The sequence below is a fragment of the Oncorhynchus keta genome, chromosome 16 (genome assembly GCF_023373465.1).
Source record: "Oncorhynchus keta strain PuntledgeMale-10-30-2019 chromosome 16, Oket_V2, whole genome shotgun sequence".
Taxonomy (NCBI): domain Eukaryota; kingdom Metazoa; phylum Chordata; class Actinopteri; order Salmoniformes; family Salmonidae; genus Oncorhynchus; species Oncorhynchus keta.
In genome coordinates, this window is record NC_068436.1 from 3,969,608 (window position 1) to 3,988,061 (window position 18,454).

Consider the following 18,454-nt stretch of genomic DNA (forward strand, 5'->3'; position numbering starts at 1 on the left):
TTCCCACCTGCCATTGGCGTATCCTTACGAGGCACCCTGCTCTGTGTCCTCTGTACCTGAGTCTCTTTCTCCTGCCAATGATGGGGATGTTGGCCTTGTCGGGTGTCTGAAGTTCATCCTGTGCGTCCTGCTTGTTGAAGAAAAAATCTGTCTAATCCGAGGTGAGTGATCGCTGTCCTGATATTCAGAAGCTCTTTTTTTTTTTTGCCGTTAGATACAGTGGCAGAAACATTGTGTACAAAATAAGTTGGAAATAACACGAGAATCACCCCCACATAATAACACAATTGGTTAGGCGCCCGTTAAACTGCTGCCATTTCTTCCGGCGCCATTTGCCTTCTCTTCCCTAACAGTTGAAACTCAACTCAAACATTGAAAAACAACCGAGCTTGTGAACAAAACAAGGTAAATAGCCAAGAAAAACAAGGACAGAGTCTCACTTCAGTAGACTTTAGTTTCAAGTAAATTAGACCTGTCACGGTGGCTGCTGGACCAACAAGTTAATTTTAGGCCCTGGTCTGAACTTATGGGTTTAATTTTACCCCAGAGTTTGTGTGTGTGTGTGTGTGTGTGTGTGTGTGTGTGTGTGTGTGTGTGTGTGTGTGTGTGTGTGTGTGTGTGTCAAAGGGCCATGTGGAACCAGTGTGTTTGGGAGCCCAGCTAAGTGGCGATAACCAGGCTTTCCAGTCGTGGCCTCGTTTTGATAAAGACTGTGAGGTTGGCGTGGGGCCACAGCATACTAGCAGAGCAGGGGGGGGGGCAGATTTGAGCCCAACCCAGAGGGCAGAAGTGTTTATGACCGCATACTAGCCTAGCGGCTAAGCTAGGGAGACTGAGGGTGTTAAATTGTGATGGTGTTATTATTGCCATTCGTGTTCGCAGTGTGTGTGACAGGGGGAAAAGGAAAATGAACAAAGGCTGAGCCTCTTCCCAGCGCTGCCGTTCTCAGAGTTATAGATTTAAAGATTGGGTTCCACTCAACACTATGAAGGCACCACGCGGGTGAGTGTGTGTGTGTGTGTGTGTGTGTGTGTGTGTGGGTTAATGAGTGTGTCCTCTGGACGTAGACAGTGTGTGTGGAAGACAGGGTTTATGGTTTATTATGTCTGTTGGCTTGGCTGTATAGGGAGGAGTAACTGTAAACTCTCTGTGTGTGTGTGTGTGTGTGTGTGTGTGTGTGTGTGTAGAGTTGGGCTCTATCCAGTTTCCTACCTTCTTACTGTGCCTGTGCCATCCCAGGATATACATTATTACCGGTAGTGCACACAAGGGGTGCAGTTTTTTCCCCAAAAAAGCCCCCCCCAAAAAAATGTATTTACCAGAATGCTAACATGAACTAAGGAATCCCCATAGGGGATGCTAGGTAAACTCTAACGAGCACATGCAAACATTTTCTACTAGGACATCTCATAAAGTAATGCAAGTATCTCTAAACACAGTTTGCAGCACACACAAAACAAATATTAGACCGCAGGGATCTTCATCTAGGAGGTGATTGTCTCTGTTGCTGTCACCAAGAAGCTTGATCTTGCAAGCTAACGTTGGCCATTTAGCAAAACCCAGCTGGAATGAGTTAATTTGGCACATCTTAGATAGTTAACTTAATAGTTATAAAATATATCAGTTTTGAATTTCATACACGTGTAACTTGTTCACCTCACTTAAGTTGCGCCGCAGGAGTGACTCACCTCAAGAAGCTCCAGTTTTGCTTGTTGTGCATCTTTGTAAACAAACACACTTGACTGGCTTAAACATCTGTTTTGGGAAACTAGTACCGGTAAGCTTCATAATGAAAAATGATCTAACGGGGGAACTGATGAACATGATCTGCTTTGTCTATTTCCTAGTGCACAGGTTGACTGCAGGTATTTATTTAAAATGGCCAAATATTCAGATTTATATATATTTTTTAAATGTATTGGAAAATCCATACAGAGGATCTTTCTAAATTCCCGGGATACGGTAAATATGGTATACCACCAAACCCTTGAAAATAAAAGTGAGCCGCACACTCTTAACAGTATAGCAACGTTTCGACAGCCAGGCTGTCTTCATCAGGGTATAATCACAAACACTGCGGGATGACTTGTTTATGTAGTGTCAAAAGTGTCTGTAATCATGGCCAAGAGTGGCCTAATCATTGGTTAATTATCAAATATTAAAATGGCATACAAAGAACAGCATACAAACAACAAATGGATAGCATACGATCATAAATTCATTTTAGACGACACAAGCTTAACAAAAATTGCAAAGGCAAAGTCACAATAATCACAAGAATGGCTTCAGATCGAAGTCTACGTTGAGACCGAAGGGAGCAAGGGTCTTTAAGTTAAAGATCCAGCCTCTCGTTTTAACAAGAAATTATCAAGGTCACCCCCTCTCCTAGGGAGGGTGACATGTTCGATGCCAATATAACGTAGAGACGAAATCGAGTGGCCTGCCTCCAAGAAGGTGGCCGCAACTGGGTAAGTAAAGTTTTTACACCTAAGTGTGCTACGATGCTCTGAGATACATACATACTTTTAATTGCCGCTTTGTTTTACCCACATTATTTTTACCACAAGGACAAGTTATAAGATAAATAACTGCCTTAGTGGAGCACGTAATGACACCTTTGATTGGGATCGATTTTCCCTGTTTGTGGGTGTTTTGAAGGATCTACATTTATAAGTGCCATTGCATTGAGCACAGCCATTGTAGTTTCCATCCAGTAGGGGTGCAAATAGACATTGTTCAGGAATATCTTTGGGTGGTAAATCAGAGTGTACCAATTGGTCTGAGATTTCTGCCCCGCGAGAATACGACCAAGGGAAGGTCCGAAAACACATTACATAAACTATCATCGGATTTTAGACTGTGCCAATGTTTGTGAACGATTCCCTTAATATGTTCAGAATGCTTTGAATAGCGGGTAGTTAGAACACAAGAATGCGTCTTTTTGCGAGACTGACCTTGAAAAAGGTAATGTTTTGAATTTTCTCAATGGCAATATTAATCTGATAATTTTTGTAGCCCCTGATTTTTGCGTCTCAGCCATATTTCTGTCGAAATCTGATTTTGTTTTTTGCAAATTCTTTTGATTCGACAGAATTGGCTGTAGGGCAAACTATTTTTCAAGGGAAGTGGGTGACAACTATCGGCCCTCAACAAACTGTTACGATCAGAAGGCTTCCTGTAAAGATCAGTGTATAAAACATTATCTTCACACAAGATCGGAAGATCAAGAAAACTGATTTGACGTGTATCAGATTGCATAGTAAATCTCAGATGATCAGAACAGGAGTTAAGAAAAGCATGGAAAGCCTGGAACAGTTTTGCATCACCTCTCCATAGAACAAAAATATCATCAATATATACCACCTAATCCTAGCATGTGTGTGTTTTTGATTCTCTTTTCCTCTTTTCATTCTTAGGCATGTCCCTCTGTGGAGAATGGGAATTTTCAGTTGTGGACCACTAAAAAACACATACTCAATAGTAGTGTGTGTGTGTGTGGACAAATTATACTATACTTGTTAGTACCAAAAGTCCTCACAAGAATAGTAAACCAACTAACATTGGGGCGGCAGGGTAGCCTAGTGGTTAGAGCGTTGGACTAGTAACCGGAAGGTTGCAAGTTCAAATCCCCAAGCTGACAAGGTACAAATCTGTCGTTCTGCCCCTGAACAGGCACTGTTCCTAGGCCGTCATTGAAAATAAGAATTTGTTCTTAACCGACTTGCCTAGTAAAACAAAGGTAAAATAAAAACTAAATAAGTCAAAAACATTGTGAGGACATTTTGGGTGAGGGAAAATAGGATTTTGAATGGGCATAAATTGTTGGTCCCCAAAAAGTGTGTGTGTGTGTGTGTGTGTGTGTGTGTGTGTGTGTGTGTGTGTAAAAAAATATGTGTATGTAAGTACCTAAACTGAGAATGGCAATCTACCACCACACTATCAGATTAGAGAAGCAATGTATGTTAAAAAAAAACTCAATCACATCAAAATTACCATCACCCACTAATTAACTTGTCATTTTTGCACTGTTTGCACGAGTAATTTATTTGTCTTAAACAATTAGCTATGACAACCAAATAATATATAGCACAACTTTGGAATTCACCCCAACTTTTTGGGTGACCTGACTAAATTGAATACTCCACCAAAAGTATGTGCCTTGTGCACGGGGAAATTGTCATGCTGAAACAGGAAATGGCCTTTTCCCAAGCTATTGCCACAATGTTGGAAGCTCGGAAATGTCTAAAATGTAATTGTATGCAGTAAGCGTTAAGACTTCCCTTCACTAGAACTAAGGGGCCCAAACCATGAAAAACAGCCCCAGACCATTATTCCTCCTCCACCAAACTTTACAGTTGGCCGTATGTATTCCGGCAGATAGTGTGTGGGGGGGGGGGCTTTTGAAGTGTGTTTGGAACAATATTGGCTGTATCCAAGGCTCAGCAAATCGTAACAGCAGAATGCAGCATGCGACTGAAGAGAGAAGAGACGACCAATTTGCTAGTTACAACATCTGCTCTGGAATGACCGCAGAGAGTAGAAAGGCAGTTTGCCATTTACAGCAATGCGTCCCCTGAACAATAACGAAGAGCTCGGTCTCCTGACCACGGAGACGGGGGTGAGAAAGGCGATGAAGCTTACTTCATGACCTGTAACCGAAAAACAACTGGCATTTGGAAAATTTGAGGTGAGGGATAAAGTGCGGTGGAACAAGTATTGTTAGCAAGATAACGTTTCTTAAAATGCTATCTGGATCAAATGATCCGTTAGCTAAGTTAGCCAGAGAAACCTATAGAGGTGAAAGAAACACCACACACTTTCCCTCTTTCTCACTTGTTCAATACAGTGGATAAAAAAAGGGGTATGCCAAGTGTACTCTCTGCCTGAAAGAGAGAAATTATGCCAACAAAGGGTCTCATGCTCTGCTGCTGGCACATTGTAGAACAGATGTCCACAGGCAGAAAGTGTGCAATGTAATAACCTGCAGAGTAGCCCAAAGATATTGCTTTTAGTTGTGTTGAGCTCGACAGTAACACTTTTGTGTGAGTGAGGGGGGATTATAATGAGGGGGGATTTTTTTACTCAGTGAACATTATTTTTGGACACATGTAGCCTTGTGCACTTGATCGATGTCTATAGTATCTAATAGTATCCACTGTAATAGAGCAAAAATAAAATGCCTGTTTCATTCTATTTCTACTCTGTTTTTTCCCAAGTGCAATATTTAGATGTGTGTGTGTGTGGTCACAAGCGTTCTATTATAAAGGCTGCCTTGGCTAACTGCAATATTAGTGTACTGTTTTTGTTTTTTTCAAGACTTGGATCAATTGCAGTAAAGTCTAGGCAACAAATATTTTTTTTTAGCTATGGGTTAGGTTCACATTAAGCACTTTTTATTTTATACAACCACAATTCTTTGTTGTTTAATTAGTTAACCTGCATTTCCCCAAAGAAGGGATTCTTTTTGCATTGTTTCGGTGCAACAAAATAAAGTGACACCTTTTTTGGGCCCCCACCAGTTTGCATCCCTGCAGACTGCCAGATGGTGAAGCGTGATTCATCATTCCAGAGAACGCTTTTCCACTGCTCCCAATGGCGGCGAGCTTTACACCACTCCAGCCGACGCTTGGCACTGTGCATGGTGATCTTAGGCTTGTAGCTGCCCTGCTATGGAGACGCATTTCATGAAGCCCCCGACGAACAGTTCTTGTTCTGACGTTGCTTCCAGAGGCAGTTTGGAACTCGGTAGTGCGTGTTGCAACCAAGGACAGACGACTTCAGCACTCGCCGGTCCTTTTCTGTGAGCTTGTGTGGCCTACCACTTCGCAGCTGAGTCGTTGTTGCTCCACTTCACAATAACAGCATGTACAGTTGAGCAGGTCAGAAATTTGACGAACTGACTTGTTGGGAAGGTGACGGTGTCCTGTTGAAAGTCACTGAGCTCTTCAGTAAGGCCATTCTACTGCCAATGTTTGTCTATGGCTGTGTGCTCGATTTTTATACACCTGTCAGCAATGGGTGTGGCTGAAAATAGGTGTCCACTAATTTGAAAGGGTGTCCACATACTTTTGTGTATAGATAGATCTATAACTCACGTTTATACACTGTCATTCGCATGGAAAGCATGTCTAAGAAGCAGTATGTGCTCTATTTTTGATGCTTTCCGTGTTTATGTTCTTCTGCGTCTTTTACTTTCGAATTTGTACACTAGCTTCAAACCACTGAAAATACAATATTTTGGTTACTGAAAATATATTTTACAGCGATTTAGATGGCACAATGATTCTCTACACCCCTCAAACTCTTATGGACCAAGTGGCGCAGCGGTTTATGGCACTGGCGTCACTCTGTCCCTAAGAGGTTTAAGGGGTGTAGAGAATCATTGTACCATCCAAATCGCTGTGAAATCTCTTTTGTCTGGCGCAGCGGTCTAAGGCACTGGATCGCTGTGCTACAGGCGTCACCACAGACCCAGGTTCGATCCCAGGCTGTATCACAGCCGGCCATGATTGGTAGCACCATAAGGCGGTGCACAATTGGCTCAGCGTCGTCCGGGTTAGGGGAGGGTTTGGCCGGGGTAGGCAGTCATTGTAAATAAGAATTTGTTCTTAACTGACTTGCCTAGTTTAAATCAGGCCCTGATTTTAGAGGGAACAATGAAACATTGCAGTGGATCTAGCTCCGAGGTCCAGAATTGAATTTATTTATTATTTAAACTTTATTTCACCTGGGACACTTAAGTGGGTGCAATTATTTATCAGGTAGAACAGAAAACCAGCAAACCACCTCGTAGGATTAGAGACAAATAACCCTGCTCTACACTGAAATTAGGTGAACTAATCGAATTTTAGCAACCAGGAAATGGTGTTGCATCTTTTAAAATCGAGTGGTTTTGACCATTTTGGAGATTTTTACAGCATGAGCTTCTCTTCTCATCCCACTTCAACATGCAGTGCTATTATGGTGGTGATCTTGAACAATAAAATCTAATGTAAGCCCCGATCAGCAGGTATAGCCAGATGAGAGATGTCTCCGGTAGGTAAAACACCATTTTCAACAGCGCATTTGTTAACAACAACCTAGGAAATTACATTGTCACTGTACTAATGAAGACTAATATTGCTCAATCCATTTTACAAGCATTCGAATGCTGAAGGTGCCGCAGTGATGTGCAAGATCTGGAATAGGCCTACCTCAGATATTACGCAACTAACAAATGTATATGATCATGGTGGCCTGTTCTCGTCAATTCACCCTACCTATTGTCATCATATGGCAGGCTGGAAGCCTTATTATTATTATTATTATTATTTTTTTACCTTTATTTAACTAGGCAAGTCAGTTAAGAACAAATTCTTATTTTCAATGACGGCCTAGGAACAGTGGGTTAACTGCCTGTTCAGGGGCAGAACGACAGATTTGTACCTTGTCAGCTCGGGGATTTGAACTTGCAACCTTTCGGCTGCTAGTCCAACGCTCTAAGATTTCTGCTGGCTATGAGAAATTGTCCAGTACTCTCAGCCCAATAGTCACATACAGTCCTGTGGTCAATCTATCACTTTATCACATCCCCTAATCCATCTCTCTCTCTCTCTCTCTCTCTCTCTCTCTCGTTGCAGGATATCCATGAGCTCCAATTTCCAGCACTACAGTTTCAGGATGCCTAATATCGGGTTTCAGAACCTTCCTCTCAACATCTACATTGTGGTGTTTGGAACCGCCATCTTTGTCTTCATTCTCAGCCTTCTCTTCTGTTGCTACTTGATAAGGTATGATCCACACTGCTACATCCTAGTTGACATAGGCTGGTTTCTATAGTCTCCTTTGAAAATCTTGATTTGTTTTTAGGTTTCCTTGCACCGGTGCCAGACAGTGTAGATTCTGGGTTATGACATTTGTTTGTGACCCCATATTTGACATCAACAGAGCCTCACTCCAATGTTTACGGTGGCCATTTTTTTAAATGCTAGCACACTAAGTGTAATAAACCACAGATTCTTAAAAGCTGATTGATGTAGGCTGAATCTATTTCCTCGAGAATTACTTGCCATATCCAATTTTGAGTTACCAGTGTTTTTAATTTCAACCCCAGTGGTCAAAATATGACTTTGTTTTTCCCATATGAGATGCAGCATTTTCACTGTAACCTCATTGGTTATTGATATACCCACACCAATAGGTTAGATGTTAAATACACCCGGACTGCGAGTGAATTCACAGTCATACACAGTCATTCGCCTCCCAGGATGGTATGTCCCACCATGTGATGGTCTACTCTGTTTACAACAAAACTGTGCGTCCCAAATGGCACCCTATTCCCTACATAGTGCAATACTTTTGTCCAGATTGCCTATGAATACGGCTTTCTCCCAAACACAAGTAGCCTAGCCGTGCTGTTTTACAAGACCTCGGTGTAATAGAGGGACTATTTGTGTCTTTCAGTCCAAGCAGTGCATGTTTCTCTCTCTGGTGTAGTTTGTAGAACTAGGGGGGACAACATATTTCCCCTATGAAAGAGGGTGATGTTTTTAATACAGCTTTAAGCCAATATAACGTGAGAACAGAGGGATAAACAGCATAAGAGAGGAACACAGACAGATGGTACAGCTTGGGAGAGAAGGACACTTCTTTCATCCCTCTCTCCACCATGTCAGTGACTACGTGTCCTAAATGGCACCCTATTCCCCATATAGTTCATTACTTTTGACCAAAGCCCTATCGGCACTGGTTAAAAATAGCACACCATACAGTGGGGCAAAAAAGTATTGTCAGCCACCAATTATGCAAGTTCTCGCACTTAAAAAGATGAGGCATGTAATTTTCATCATAGGTACACTTCAACTATGACAGACAAAATGAGAAAAAATTGTAGGATTTTTAATGAATTTATTTGCAAATTATGGTGGAAAATAAGTATTTGGTCACCTACAAACAAGCAAGATTTCTGTCTCTCAGACCTGTAACTTCTTCTTTAAGAGGCTCCTCTGTCCTCCACTCGTTACCTGTATTAATGGCACCTGTTTGAACTTGTTATAGAACTTTTTGGTAAAAACTCAACTCGTCGTGTTTGGAGGACAAATAATGCTGAGTTGCATCCAAAGAACACCATACCTACTGTGAAGCATGGGGGTGGAAACGTCATGCTTTGGGGCTGTTTTTCTGCAAAGGGACCAGGACGACTGATCCGTGTAAAGGAAAGAATGAATGGGGCCATGTATCGTGAGATTTTGAGTGAAAACCTCCTTCCATCAGCAAGGGCATTGAAGATGAAACGTGGCTGGGTCTTTTAGCATGACAATGATCAGTGTTGCCCAGCAACAGCCCCAAAACATCACTGCTCTAGAGGGGATCTGCATGGAGGAATGGGCCAAAATACCAGCAACAGTGTGTGCAAACCTTGTGAAGACTTACAGAAAACGTTTGACCTCTGTCATTGCCAACCAAGGGTATATAACAAAGTATTGAGATGAACTTTTGTTATTGACCAAATACTTAAAATACTTATATTCCACCATAATTTGCAAATAAATTCATTAAAAATCCTACAATGTGATTTTCTGGATTTTTTTTCTTCTCATTTTGTCTGTCATAGTTGAAGTGTACCTAGGCCTGTAATTTTAATAATTTCTCATCTTTTTAAGTGGGAGAAGTTGCACAATTGGTGGCTGACTAAATACTTTTTCGCTGTATAGGGGATTGGGAGTCATTTGGGACACAGAACAGGCTGTTCATCATTCACACTAGTTGACTTTGAAGACCTGAGCTGCTTTGCGCACAGGCAGAAACACAGAGGGTTAGCCAACATTTAGGCTGCTTTAACACGAGCAAAGGTGCTCATTATATAAGAGTTGCTAAACTGTGTTGCCAGCCTGCGATCATCAGATGTGATGATGAGACTAGAATTTGTGCATTTTCAGGCTCCCAGCATGCAACACTCAGCAGGGGTACCAGGCAATCTGGTAGTCCATCAACTGCATATAAAAAAAATACTTCTGTCCACAGCAAATAAGGCTGGATTTGTCTGAAGTGTAAGATCTGTTACCTAATGTGTTCAGGCTACAGGTTTTTGAACTCAACTATGACCTAGCCTAACCTTTGCGGCTCCAAACAAAGCTACCAAGGCTTTACAACCAACCAACGAGATGTAATGCACTAATTAACTGCAGCAGTGTTTTTAAAGTAGTTGAGAGCCCAGATGGACAGAAAAGCGCCAGGTCTGTCTTACGCTTAATGAAATGGCTTAAGTAACTGAAGCGAGTCCAATTATTAGCCAAAAGTAAATGCATGTTCTCCAAGACAGGTCAATCACATTTGCTGTCATTAAGGCCTAAAAAAACTCCTTTCTTGGTGGTCTCGATTTAATGAAACATTGGCATATTGGGTCTAAATTCAATCTGGGTTGTTTTTAATTTCCTTTTGTTGTGTTTTTATCATGTTCTTCTCAAATAAAAATGTTTTCATTAAAGGCTTATAAAAAAAGATTCAACAGCACAGTTTGGAGAAGGTATCGCTGACTTGATCATCTGAACTGGAATAAAAATCCCACCAGAAAAAGAAAATCCAGACTTGTTCTCCCCTGCTGAAACATTTTATAGAAACATCTATTAAAAACTGCTTAGCTGCATAATCACTACCACTACAACTCCCAACCTTGGAAGAGGCTTGTGTCGTGCCTCTCATGTTAAGTCCTTAGGCATCCTCTCTTCTCTTAGCTGGAAATGGGCGTCTGAGTAGATGTTGGTATAAATCCAGCACAGTTTATGCATGCTTCCAATTGGCATCCAATTTGCTATATAATGCACAACTTTTTACCAGGGTCGATAGGGCTCTTAGCACTGAGTGGTTAACATGGCTGAACCGTGGACAACGAAATTAGTATTATCTCCTTAAAGAATGGCCCCTTCAATATGTTTGAAGTCCCAGACCTGGCTGTATTATATTGCTTGCGGAGATCTTATTGGCCCGCCACTCTAGCCCCTCTGGTCCAATCACGGTAGTCCTGAGCACTGTTGCCATGGTGGACAACCATGGAACGTTCCAATGACGTTGGAACTCTGTAGCATTTCTCTTCTAAAGTAGTGAGAAGCCGCATCGCTCAACCCAAAATCACCCTGCCCTTTACCTAACCCAGCGGGGGAGAGGGTAAGTGTGTTTCTGCTTTTGTTTCGTTGTTTTGCCCCTCCCTCCTCAAGACAAACTATGAAATTGATGCAGTGTCATGATACAATTCTGTGAGGGAAAAGGTGGTCGGATTACCAAGTAATTTATAGAAAAACGTTGTCCCAAATGGCACCCTATTCCCTATAGTGCACTACATTTGAGCAAGCAGAGCCCTATGGGCCCTAGTCAAAAGTAATGCACTGTATAGGGTGCCATTTGGGACAGTTTTTACTCTGAAAGGCTTCTGAAGATGCAGTCTCCCTTTCTAACATGTGACCCCCATGGTTCCCTAAACCACAAAACCACAAGGCCTCACTGGATAGGCTACACTTCCCATGTATATTAACACAGAATCATTTTGATTTTCCTTGACCCAGTTTCATTGCCTTTAGAGACCAATGGATGAAACACTGAACTTTAGCCCCATTCACATCACACCGAGGCTCCAGTGTGGCATTTCCCCTAGATACAGATCTAGGATCAGCTTCCCCCAATCCTAACCTTAACCATTAGTGGGGAAAATGCAAAACTACCCATAGATGCTCTTCTTGGGTCAACTTGACCCTACTCCTCACAACCAGTCCACAGATGATCCTCTAAAAGCTGGACAAATACAGGAAAGGAGAGGGGAACGAGGCCAGTCGGGCTCTGGAGAGGACATGTGAATCCTCGCTTTCCCGGTGTGACCCAAGCAAACACGGCCCGGACAGCTTGACATGAGGCTGAACGTCACAGGTAGACTCGACTCCCTCCTCTCGGTCAGTCCCGAAGTCCACACACATACGTGAAATAAGCCTGTGGCTGGCGAACACACCATACGTACACACACGTTGAGGAGTGTTTATGTTGCCCAGTTCTGTTTTAGGAGTCAGTTACATTATTTTAGTGTAGGAGTCCATGGAAAGATCACATCCCTAAGCACCACGTGGCCCTTCTGTGGTCTCCTGTACTAAATGTTACTGAAACTTTAATCTATCCCCCTCACTACCATGCTAACAGGGCCACTCATCAAATCAGCCCCTGACCCCTCACCCAATGGGGATCTCTGCACATTTACCCGCTGCTATTTTTCAGAAGGTGTCAGTCTCTCGCCTAGAACTGTGCCGCTGTGTTTTACAGATCCCTCAGCCTCTCGCTCTGCTCCGAGAGGTTCAGGTTACTAGTAAACGGAGGTGAATCTTCAACACATGTCTCTCAATCGCTTTCTCTTTTTCTCCCTGTTGATTTTTTTATACACTGAGTGCACAAAATATTAGGAACACGTTTCTAATATTGAGTTGCACCCCCTTTTTGCCCTCAGAACAGCCTCAATTCGTTCCTACAGGGATGCTGGCCCTTGTTAACTCCAAGGCTTCCTTAAGTTGTGTCAAGTTGGCTGGATGTCCTTTGGGCGGTGGATCATTCTTGATAGACACGGGAAACTGTTGAGCGTGGGAAAAACCCAGCAGCAGTTCTTGACACACTCATCCCAGTGCGCCTGGCACATACCCTGTTCAAATGCACTGAAATCTTTTGTTTTGCCCATTCACCTTCGAATGACACACACACACACACACAATCCATGTCTCAATTGTCTCGAGGCTTAAAAAGTCCTTCTTTAACCTGTCTCCTCCACCTTCATCGACACTGATTGAAGTGGATTTAACAGGTGACATGTGTAAGGGATCATAGCTTTCACCTGGATTCAGTCTGTCATGGAAAGAGCCGGTGTTCCTAATGTTTCGTGAAACTCTGTGTATATCTATCTATCCCTCCTACTACTGTCTTTCCGTTCTGTTTTTCATTCAACATGTGTTTTTTTGTTGTTGTTGCCTCTTCTTTGATTTGTGCTGAAGTGAATGGTTGGTTGGTGTATGACAATCCAAACCGACTACTGGCGTTATTTATCTATGATCTTCCTTTTAACTTCAGGTGATGGTGGAAAATGTCTAAACGGAGATATTATTTGTTTATAAATGTCTGTTAATATCGAAGCTAGCTTAATGTTAATGCACCACTTGTATTAACTGGTCATAGTAAAAAATTTCACAGGGTGGTATATACTCACCGTTTTCATAGTATTTTGGGATCATTTTCCATTCACAACACTTTTCAAAGGGGTTATTTATCTTAAGAATATGGACTTCCCTATGCTTGGCTGCCTTGACCTTAGTACTCCTCTCCCTTTCGTTAACATTATCAGGCCCTTCTAAAGGGCCTCAGCTCCCCCACTAAAGATGAAGGTTAATGTGCCCATTCGTTTCCTTAAAGGTGAAAGTGAAATATCAGAGCCCTATCCAGTCCTTATCGCCCATCATTGCTTGTGAAGGTCAAGGGAAGAAAATCAAGAAAGGATTTCTTTTTTAAAAAGTTTTATTGGGGATGTACTGTAGTAAAGCAAAGCTCCCATTTCTCCCACACAAGTGATTCATCTGTCTCTCCTTCTAGCCTAGTCAGGACTACGGTAAGGACTACGGTAAAGTCAAGACAGGAGCTCTGGTTAGATGGGCACTCTCACGTGAAAAGCATCCCTGCTGCATTCACACAAATGATGGTGATAAAACCACGTGTCCTGCTGGCAGAAACCGTACGTGGGGGGTGCTGAAGAGTTGCTAATGTAACAGGGATGATTGGTTTAAAGGGGATGTATCCTAGGCTATAACCACCTCAAAGCTGTCAGTTGTGGTACTTTTTTTTTTTTAATGCTTGAGAGAGAGCATTAGTCTCTCGACCTGGCTGACATTTTGTCTAAGCAGTCCAGTTCGGACCAGACCATTTGCCATTCAGTACGGGGGGCCCACATTAAATTGAGTTGTGTCAAGGTGTGGAATTCCCACCTAGTTGTGGCAGTGGAGCTGTGCCACAGCACGACTGCTGACCAGTGCTCCGTCAAAGTCGTCATAAGGTCGTCCGGGTGACGTTTGAGTGAGATTGAGTTTGGTACTGATAGGTGGGAAGTAGGTTATGTTTTGGTTTGGTCGGGGTTAGTGGGGGAGGTGTATAACTGTGTCATTAGAGCCAGAAGCAGCCAAGCCATTGGGGTTAAATGTCACTGTTCACAGTTGTTCGTCCCAAATGACACCCTATTCCCTATATAGTGCACTAGTTTAGACAAGAGCACATAGGGATTTGCGATACCCCCATTGTGAAATCAAATGGGTCTGTGGGCAGAACGGGTGACCTACCCGACCTCGGGCCATTCCATTTCATAGACCGTAAAAGATAGCAGATCCAATCCTTTTCAAAAGCCATTTTTAAAATGCCAAGTGGAACCACTTATGATGACAGACAGTATTTCCTGTGTGTGTATATAAAGAGTTCATAGGGAAAGGCCTGGATTCAATTCAGTGGTTATTACAATGACCATAGCTTTTATCTTCCATCAACTCATCTGGATTGATTTATGACTTCAAAACTAAAGATTTAAAAGAAAATGTGAAGGTTAAGATTGAATCCAGGCTACCGTAGTCAAGATATTGTACAGGGCTGAGTTTCCTGAAAGTTTTGTAGCACTAAAATCATTTTTAATCCAATGTATACCAGGCTAGTTCAAAACTGCAGCGCTGCCATCAATGTCTGTTTCTAACAGCGTCTAAACAGTTGAATTTGACTTGCTTTTATTTCCGTGCTGGAGATTTGAATGGACATTGTTACATCAGCTATGTTCTTCTGCCCTGAATGCTCTCTATCTATACAGTTGCTCACTTCCTGATTCAGGGTCTATTGACTTGCCACTGTATCTGAATGTACTGTGAGTGCAACTGGCGAGTTGTAGCGGCTCCTTTTACTAATTGAAGAGATGCTGTGTTTCTCTGCGTTGTCCCTGCAGGTTAAGGCACCAGGCGCACAAGGAGCTGTATGCATACAAACAAGTAAGAGGCCCGTCGTCTTACGCACGTGCGCACACACACACGTGCGCACACACACACACACACACACACACGCACACAATTACATGGTTTATTTTTCTCACAGTATGTCACTGGAGCCTACAAATCCTCTGTTGCTGAACACACACATTATATAGTACACACCCTTTAATATACATACTGTAGAAGGCATCGGAGTAAAAACAGAAGGATTGTGGTTTATTTTGGGTTAGTTTCAATAGAAGTGGGGGACTCGCCCCTTAATCAAACGTACGGCCAGTTTTAGCCAGCCAGCCTGCTGAAAAAGTAACTTCTGGTCGTAGCTGTACTACTTCCTGTCAGAAGACATTTCCAGATGCTATGCGTGAAATAGCAGCAGGAAGCATTGATTTTGTTGATACGCCTTTTAAGTGAGTGGTGAGGGCTTGGTGCTGAGCCACACAGGACCATAACTGCCTGTAACTGAACTGAACTCTACTGTCCATTCACACATCACCATTCTTCTAATACAAAAAAAAAGAGTATTGGATTCACTTCTGGATGTTTCCTTTGAGAGAAAGTGTGTTTTATGTTGTCTGTTCTAATTGTATGCTTTTTTTTTTCTCTCTCTCTTTTTCCCCTCAGGTTATACAGAAGGAAAAGGTCAAAGAGCTAAATTTGCATGAGGTAAGCACTTAACCTTTTTCTTGTTCCATTGTCTTGTAATTCTATTGATCTCATGGTTACATGGGCTCTGAGTTGATATTGTTTAGCTTTGCACCAGGTGTTGAGAAACTTTTGTTGTTGTTATTGGACCGGACATGGACATTCTGTAATACGACTGACGAGCTCCGCACACTCTGCGCTGTACTTCCCTAATGTAACATTAGCAACGGCGTTTGGTCGTCGTACTGAACTGTGCTTCTCTCAAATGCAAAACCTTTCAGACAGCAAACGCCACGTATTTGTTTTACCATTTTTTTTTAAAGAAAATGATTGCAATTACGTTAGGGGTTTGCGTTAGGCTCGGCTCCTTCGGGGGTCTCTCACTGCCAGAGCGTGCGTCGTGTTGAAGCTGTAATATGTCACTTTTTTTTGGGGTGACCCTTACCCAATTCACATAGAAATATGAGTTATAGATCTGTGGTTCTCATTGAAAGCAAGTCTAAGACGCAGTAGATATGTTCTATGTGTGCTATTTCCTTTTGGTTTTGTACGCCAGCGGAAAATACAACATTTTTGGTTATGGAAAATCTATTTCACAGTGGATTAGATGGTACAATGATTCTCTACTTGCTTGTTTTGTCACATAAACTGAAATTAGGCTAACTATTCACATTTTTGCAACCAGGAAATGGCGGAGTGATTTTTGCATAGTGCACCTTTTTTTTATGATCGTAATAATTACAGGCATTGAGCAAGGTACTCTGTACCAATCCCACCACAGGACGGAAACACAGAACCAACCAGGTGGTGGTGGGTGGGTACAAGAAAATGCACCCGCATACTATCGCGTAACCAACAGCAGTAGACAATGTGAGTAAAACTTGATCAGCTTAAATATACCACCATATTAAGGTAGAAAGTGTTTGTAGAATATGATTGGTGTGATGTCAGCTAATGCATATCCTCTGGTTTCCTGTCTGAACAGGCTGCGCTTCATAAACTGTAAAGTCGCCGTTGGTCTGGTGTTTTACATTGATTGTTTTGGGGTTTACTGCTGTGTTATATGGGTCCCATGACATACATTTAGGCTACTTATTGGTTTAGAAACGTGTGATCTTGGTGAGGCAGATGTATCATTGTCGTCTGAAGCAAACTGGTTATTCAATAGCCACAAGATCCCTGAAGTTTCTCTTGAAAAATAGATTTGTATCTCAACTAGACTAACCTGCTAAAATGACAATGTTGTTTACATAGCGAGGGAACCCCTTTATGCAAAGTGGACCTGTCGAGACACATTTAGTTGAGCTGTCAGCAGACTGTTGTTGTATCTCTCTCATGTTTAGGGTATCCATGTCAGAAGAGGCTGTGTGTGTGTGTGTGTGTGTGTGTGTGTGTGTGTGTGTGTGTGTGTGTGTGTGTGTGTGTGTGTGTGTGTGTGTGTGTGTGTGTGTGTGTGTGTGTGTGTGTGTGTGTGTGTGCGCGCGCGCGCATTGTGCCCTGTCCTCTCATTATGCCATGTCTGTCTCTGGAGCTTGTTACAATCCCATCTGTTGCGTCAGACAATGTGTTGAAGTCATGTCAGCCCCTTTTCCACAGATCTCCTTCACAGCCTCAGCCCTGGCCCCTGTTATTGAGTCATTCTATGTCATTAAACGTGGGAGAGCGCTACAGTATGTGACATGTTTGTGAGCGTGTGTGCGTGATTGTTGGACAGCCAAGTTGTTATGTATTACTGAAAAACACTCACCAACGCTGGCCGGGGGAATGACCGATTTTATTGGAAAGGCCCTGTCCAAAGGAAAATGTTTTGGAAAAAAGTGTATAGATTGCGCCTCTTGCAGCTGTATACATCTAACCTTCATTTGACACAGAGCATGGCTACAACAGTGTTGAATAACACTCGCTGGCAAGGTACAAATCTGTCGTTCTGCCCCTGAACAAGGCAGTTAACCCACTGTTCCTAGGCCGTCATTGAAAATAAGAATTTGTTCTTAACTGCCTTGCCTAATTATATAAAGGTCAAATACATTTTTTTTTTTTAAATGAATTGTATCCAGCTGAACATAATAACCCTTGTAAATACACATAGGTCTACAACCTCACACACACACACACACACCGGTACTTCACTTGGTGTCCTTGTATGTGTATGATGGACAGGGGTTGTATTGTGCGAGGAAGCGCATCAGCTCAATGTTGTTGCAGTTCAGTAGTGGTGTCCTTGATAGTACTCAGCCAAACTATTACCGATAGTGTTGCTGTGACGTTGCACTGTACAGCCGCAGCAATGTAACATTCAAAGAACATTAAGGGAACTTTCTAGGCCTAAACGTTGTGACAAAGTAGCATATTCAAAATGTAGGACTACTGGTATGTGGCTGATGAGTGTTGAAATTAGCAAGCTTTGACTTGACTTTTGCTTCAATACGCTCTCAGCTCTGTTTGACTTGACTTTTGCTTCAATACGCTCTCAGCTCTGTTTGACTTGACTTTTGCTTCAATACGCTCTCAGCTCTGTTTGACTTGACTTTTGCTTCAATACGCTCTCAGCTCTGTTTGACTTGACTTTTGCTTCAATACGCTCTCAGCTCTGTTTGACTTGCCGTATTGTACTTGCGATCCTTCCCAGAGCAAACAGAGGCCTACTTTTGAATTAGTCAGCCGATATCGTTTTGATAAGATAAGCCTAACTCTGGCATTGCATCACAAGTGGCACCCTATTCCCTACATAGCATAGTGCACTACTTTTGTTCTGAGCCTTTTGGGGACACGGTCAGGGTCTAGGTTCACAGCACTACTGA

At 42.4% G+C, this 18,454-nt stretch overlaps 1 protein-coding gene across 4 annotated transcripts in view; it reads left to right on the top strand.

The window, feature by feature from the left end:
* Positions 1-18,454, top strand: part of LOC118395363 (RING finger protein 24-like) — a 68,709-nt gene that overhangs the window by 40,457 nt on the left and 9,798 nt on the right. For 3 of the 4 annotated variants that reach the window (XM_035789109.2, XM_035789108.2, XM_052464420.1), the window contains exons 2-4: positions 7,620-7,769; positions 14,969-15,011; positions 15,633-15,674. In XM_035789109.2, coding sequence (XP_035645002.1) covers positions 7,627-7,769; positions 14,969-15,011; positions 15,633-15,674 — 228 coding nt within the window. In that variant the 5' untranslated portion in view covers positions 7,620-7,626. Of the gene's footprint in view, positions 1-823; positions 1,003-7,619; positions 7,770-14,968; positions 15,012-15,632; positions 15,675-18,454 lie in introns of those variants that run through there. The other variant, XM_035789107.2, reaches the window with a different exon arrangement.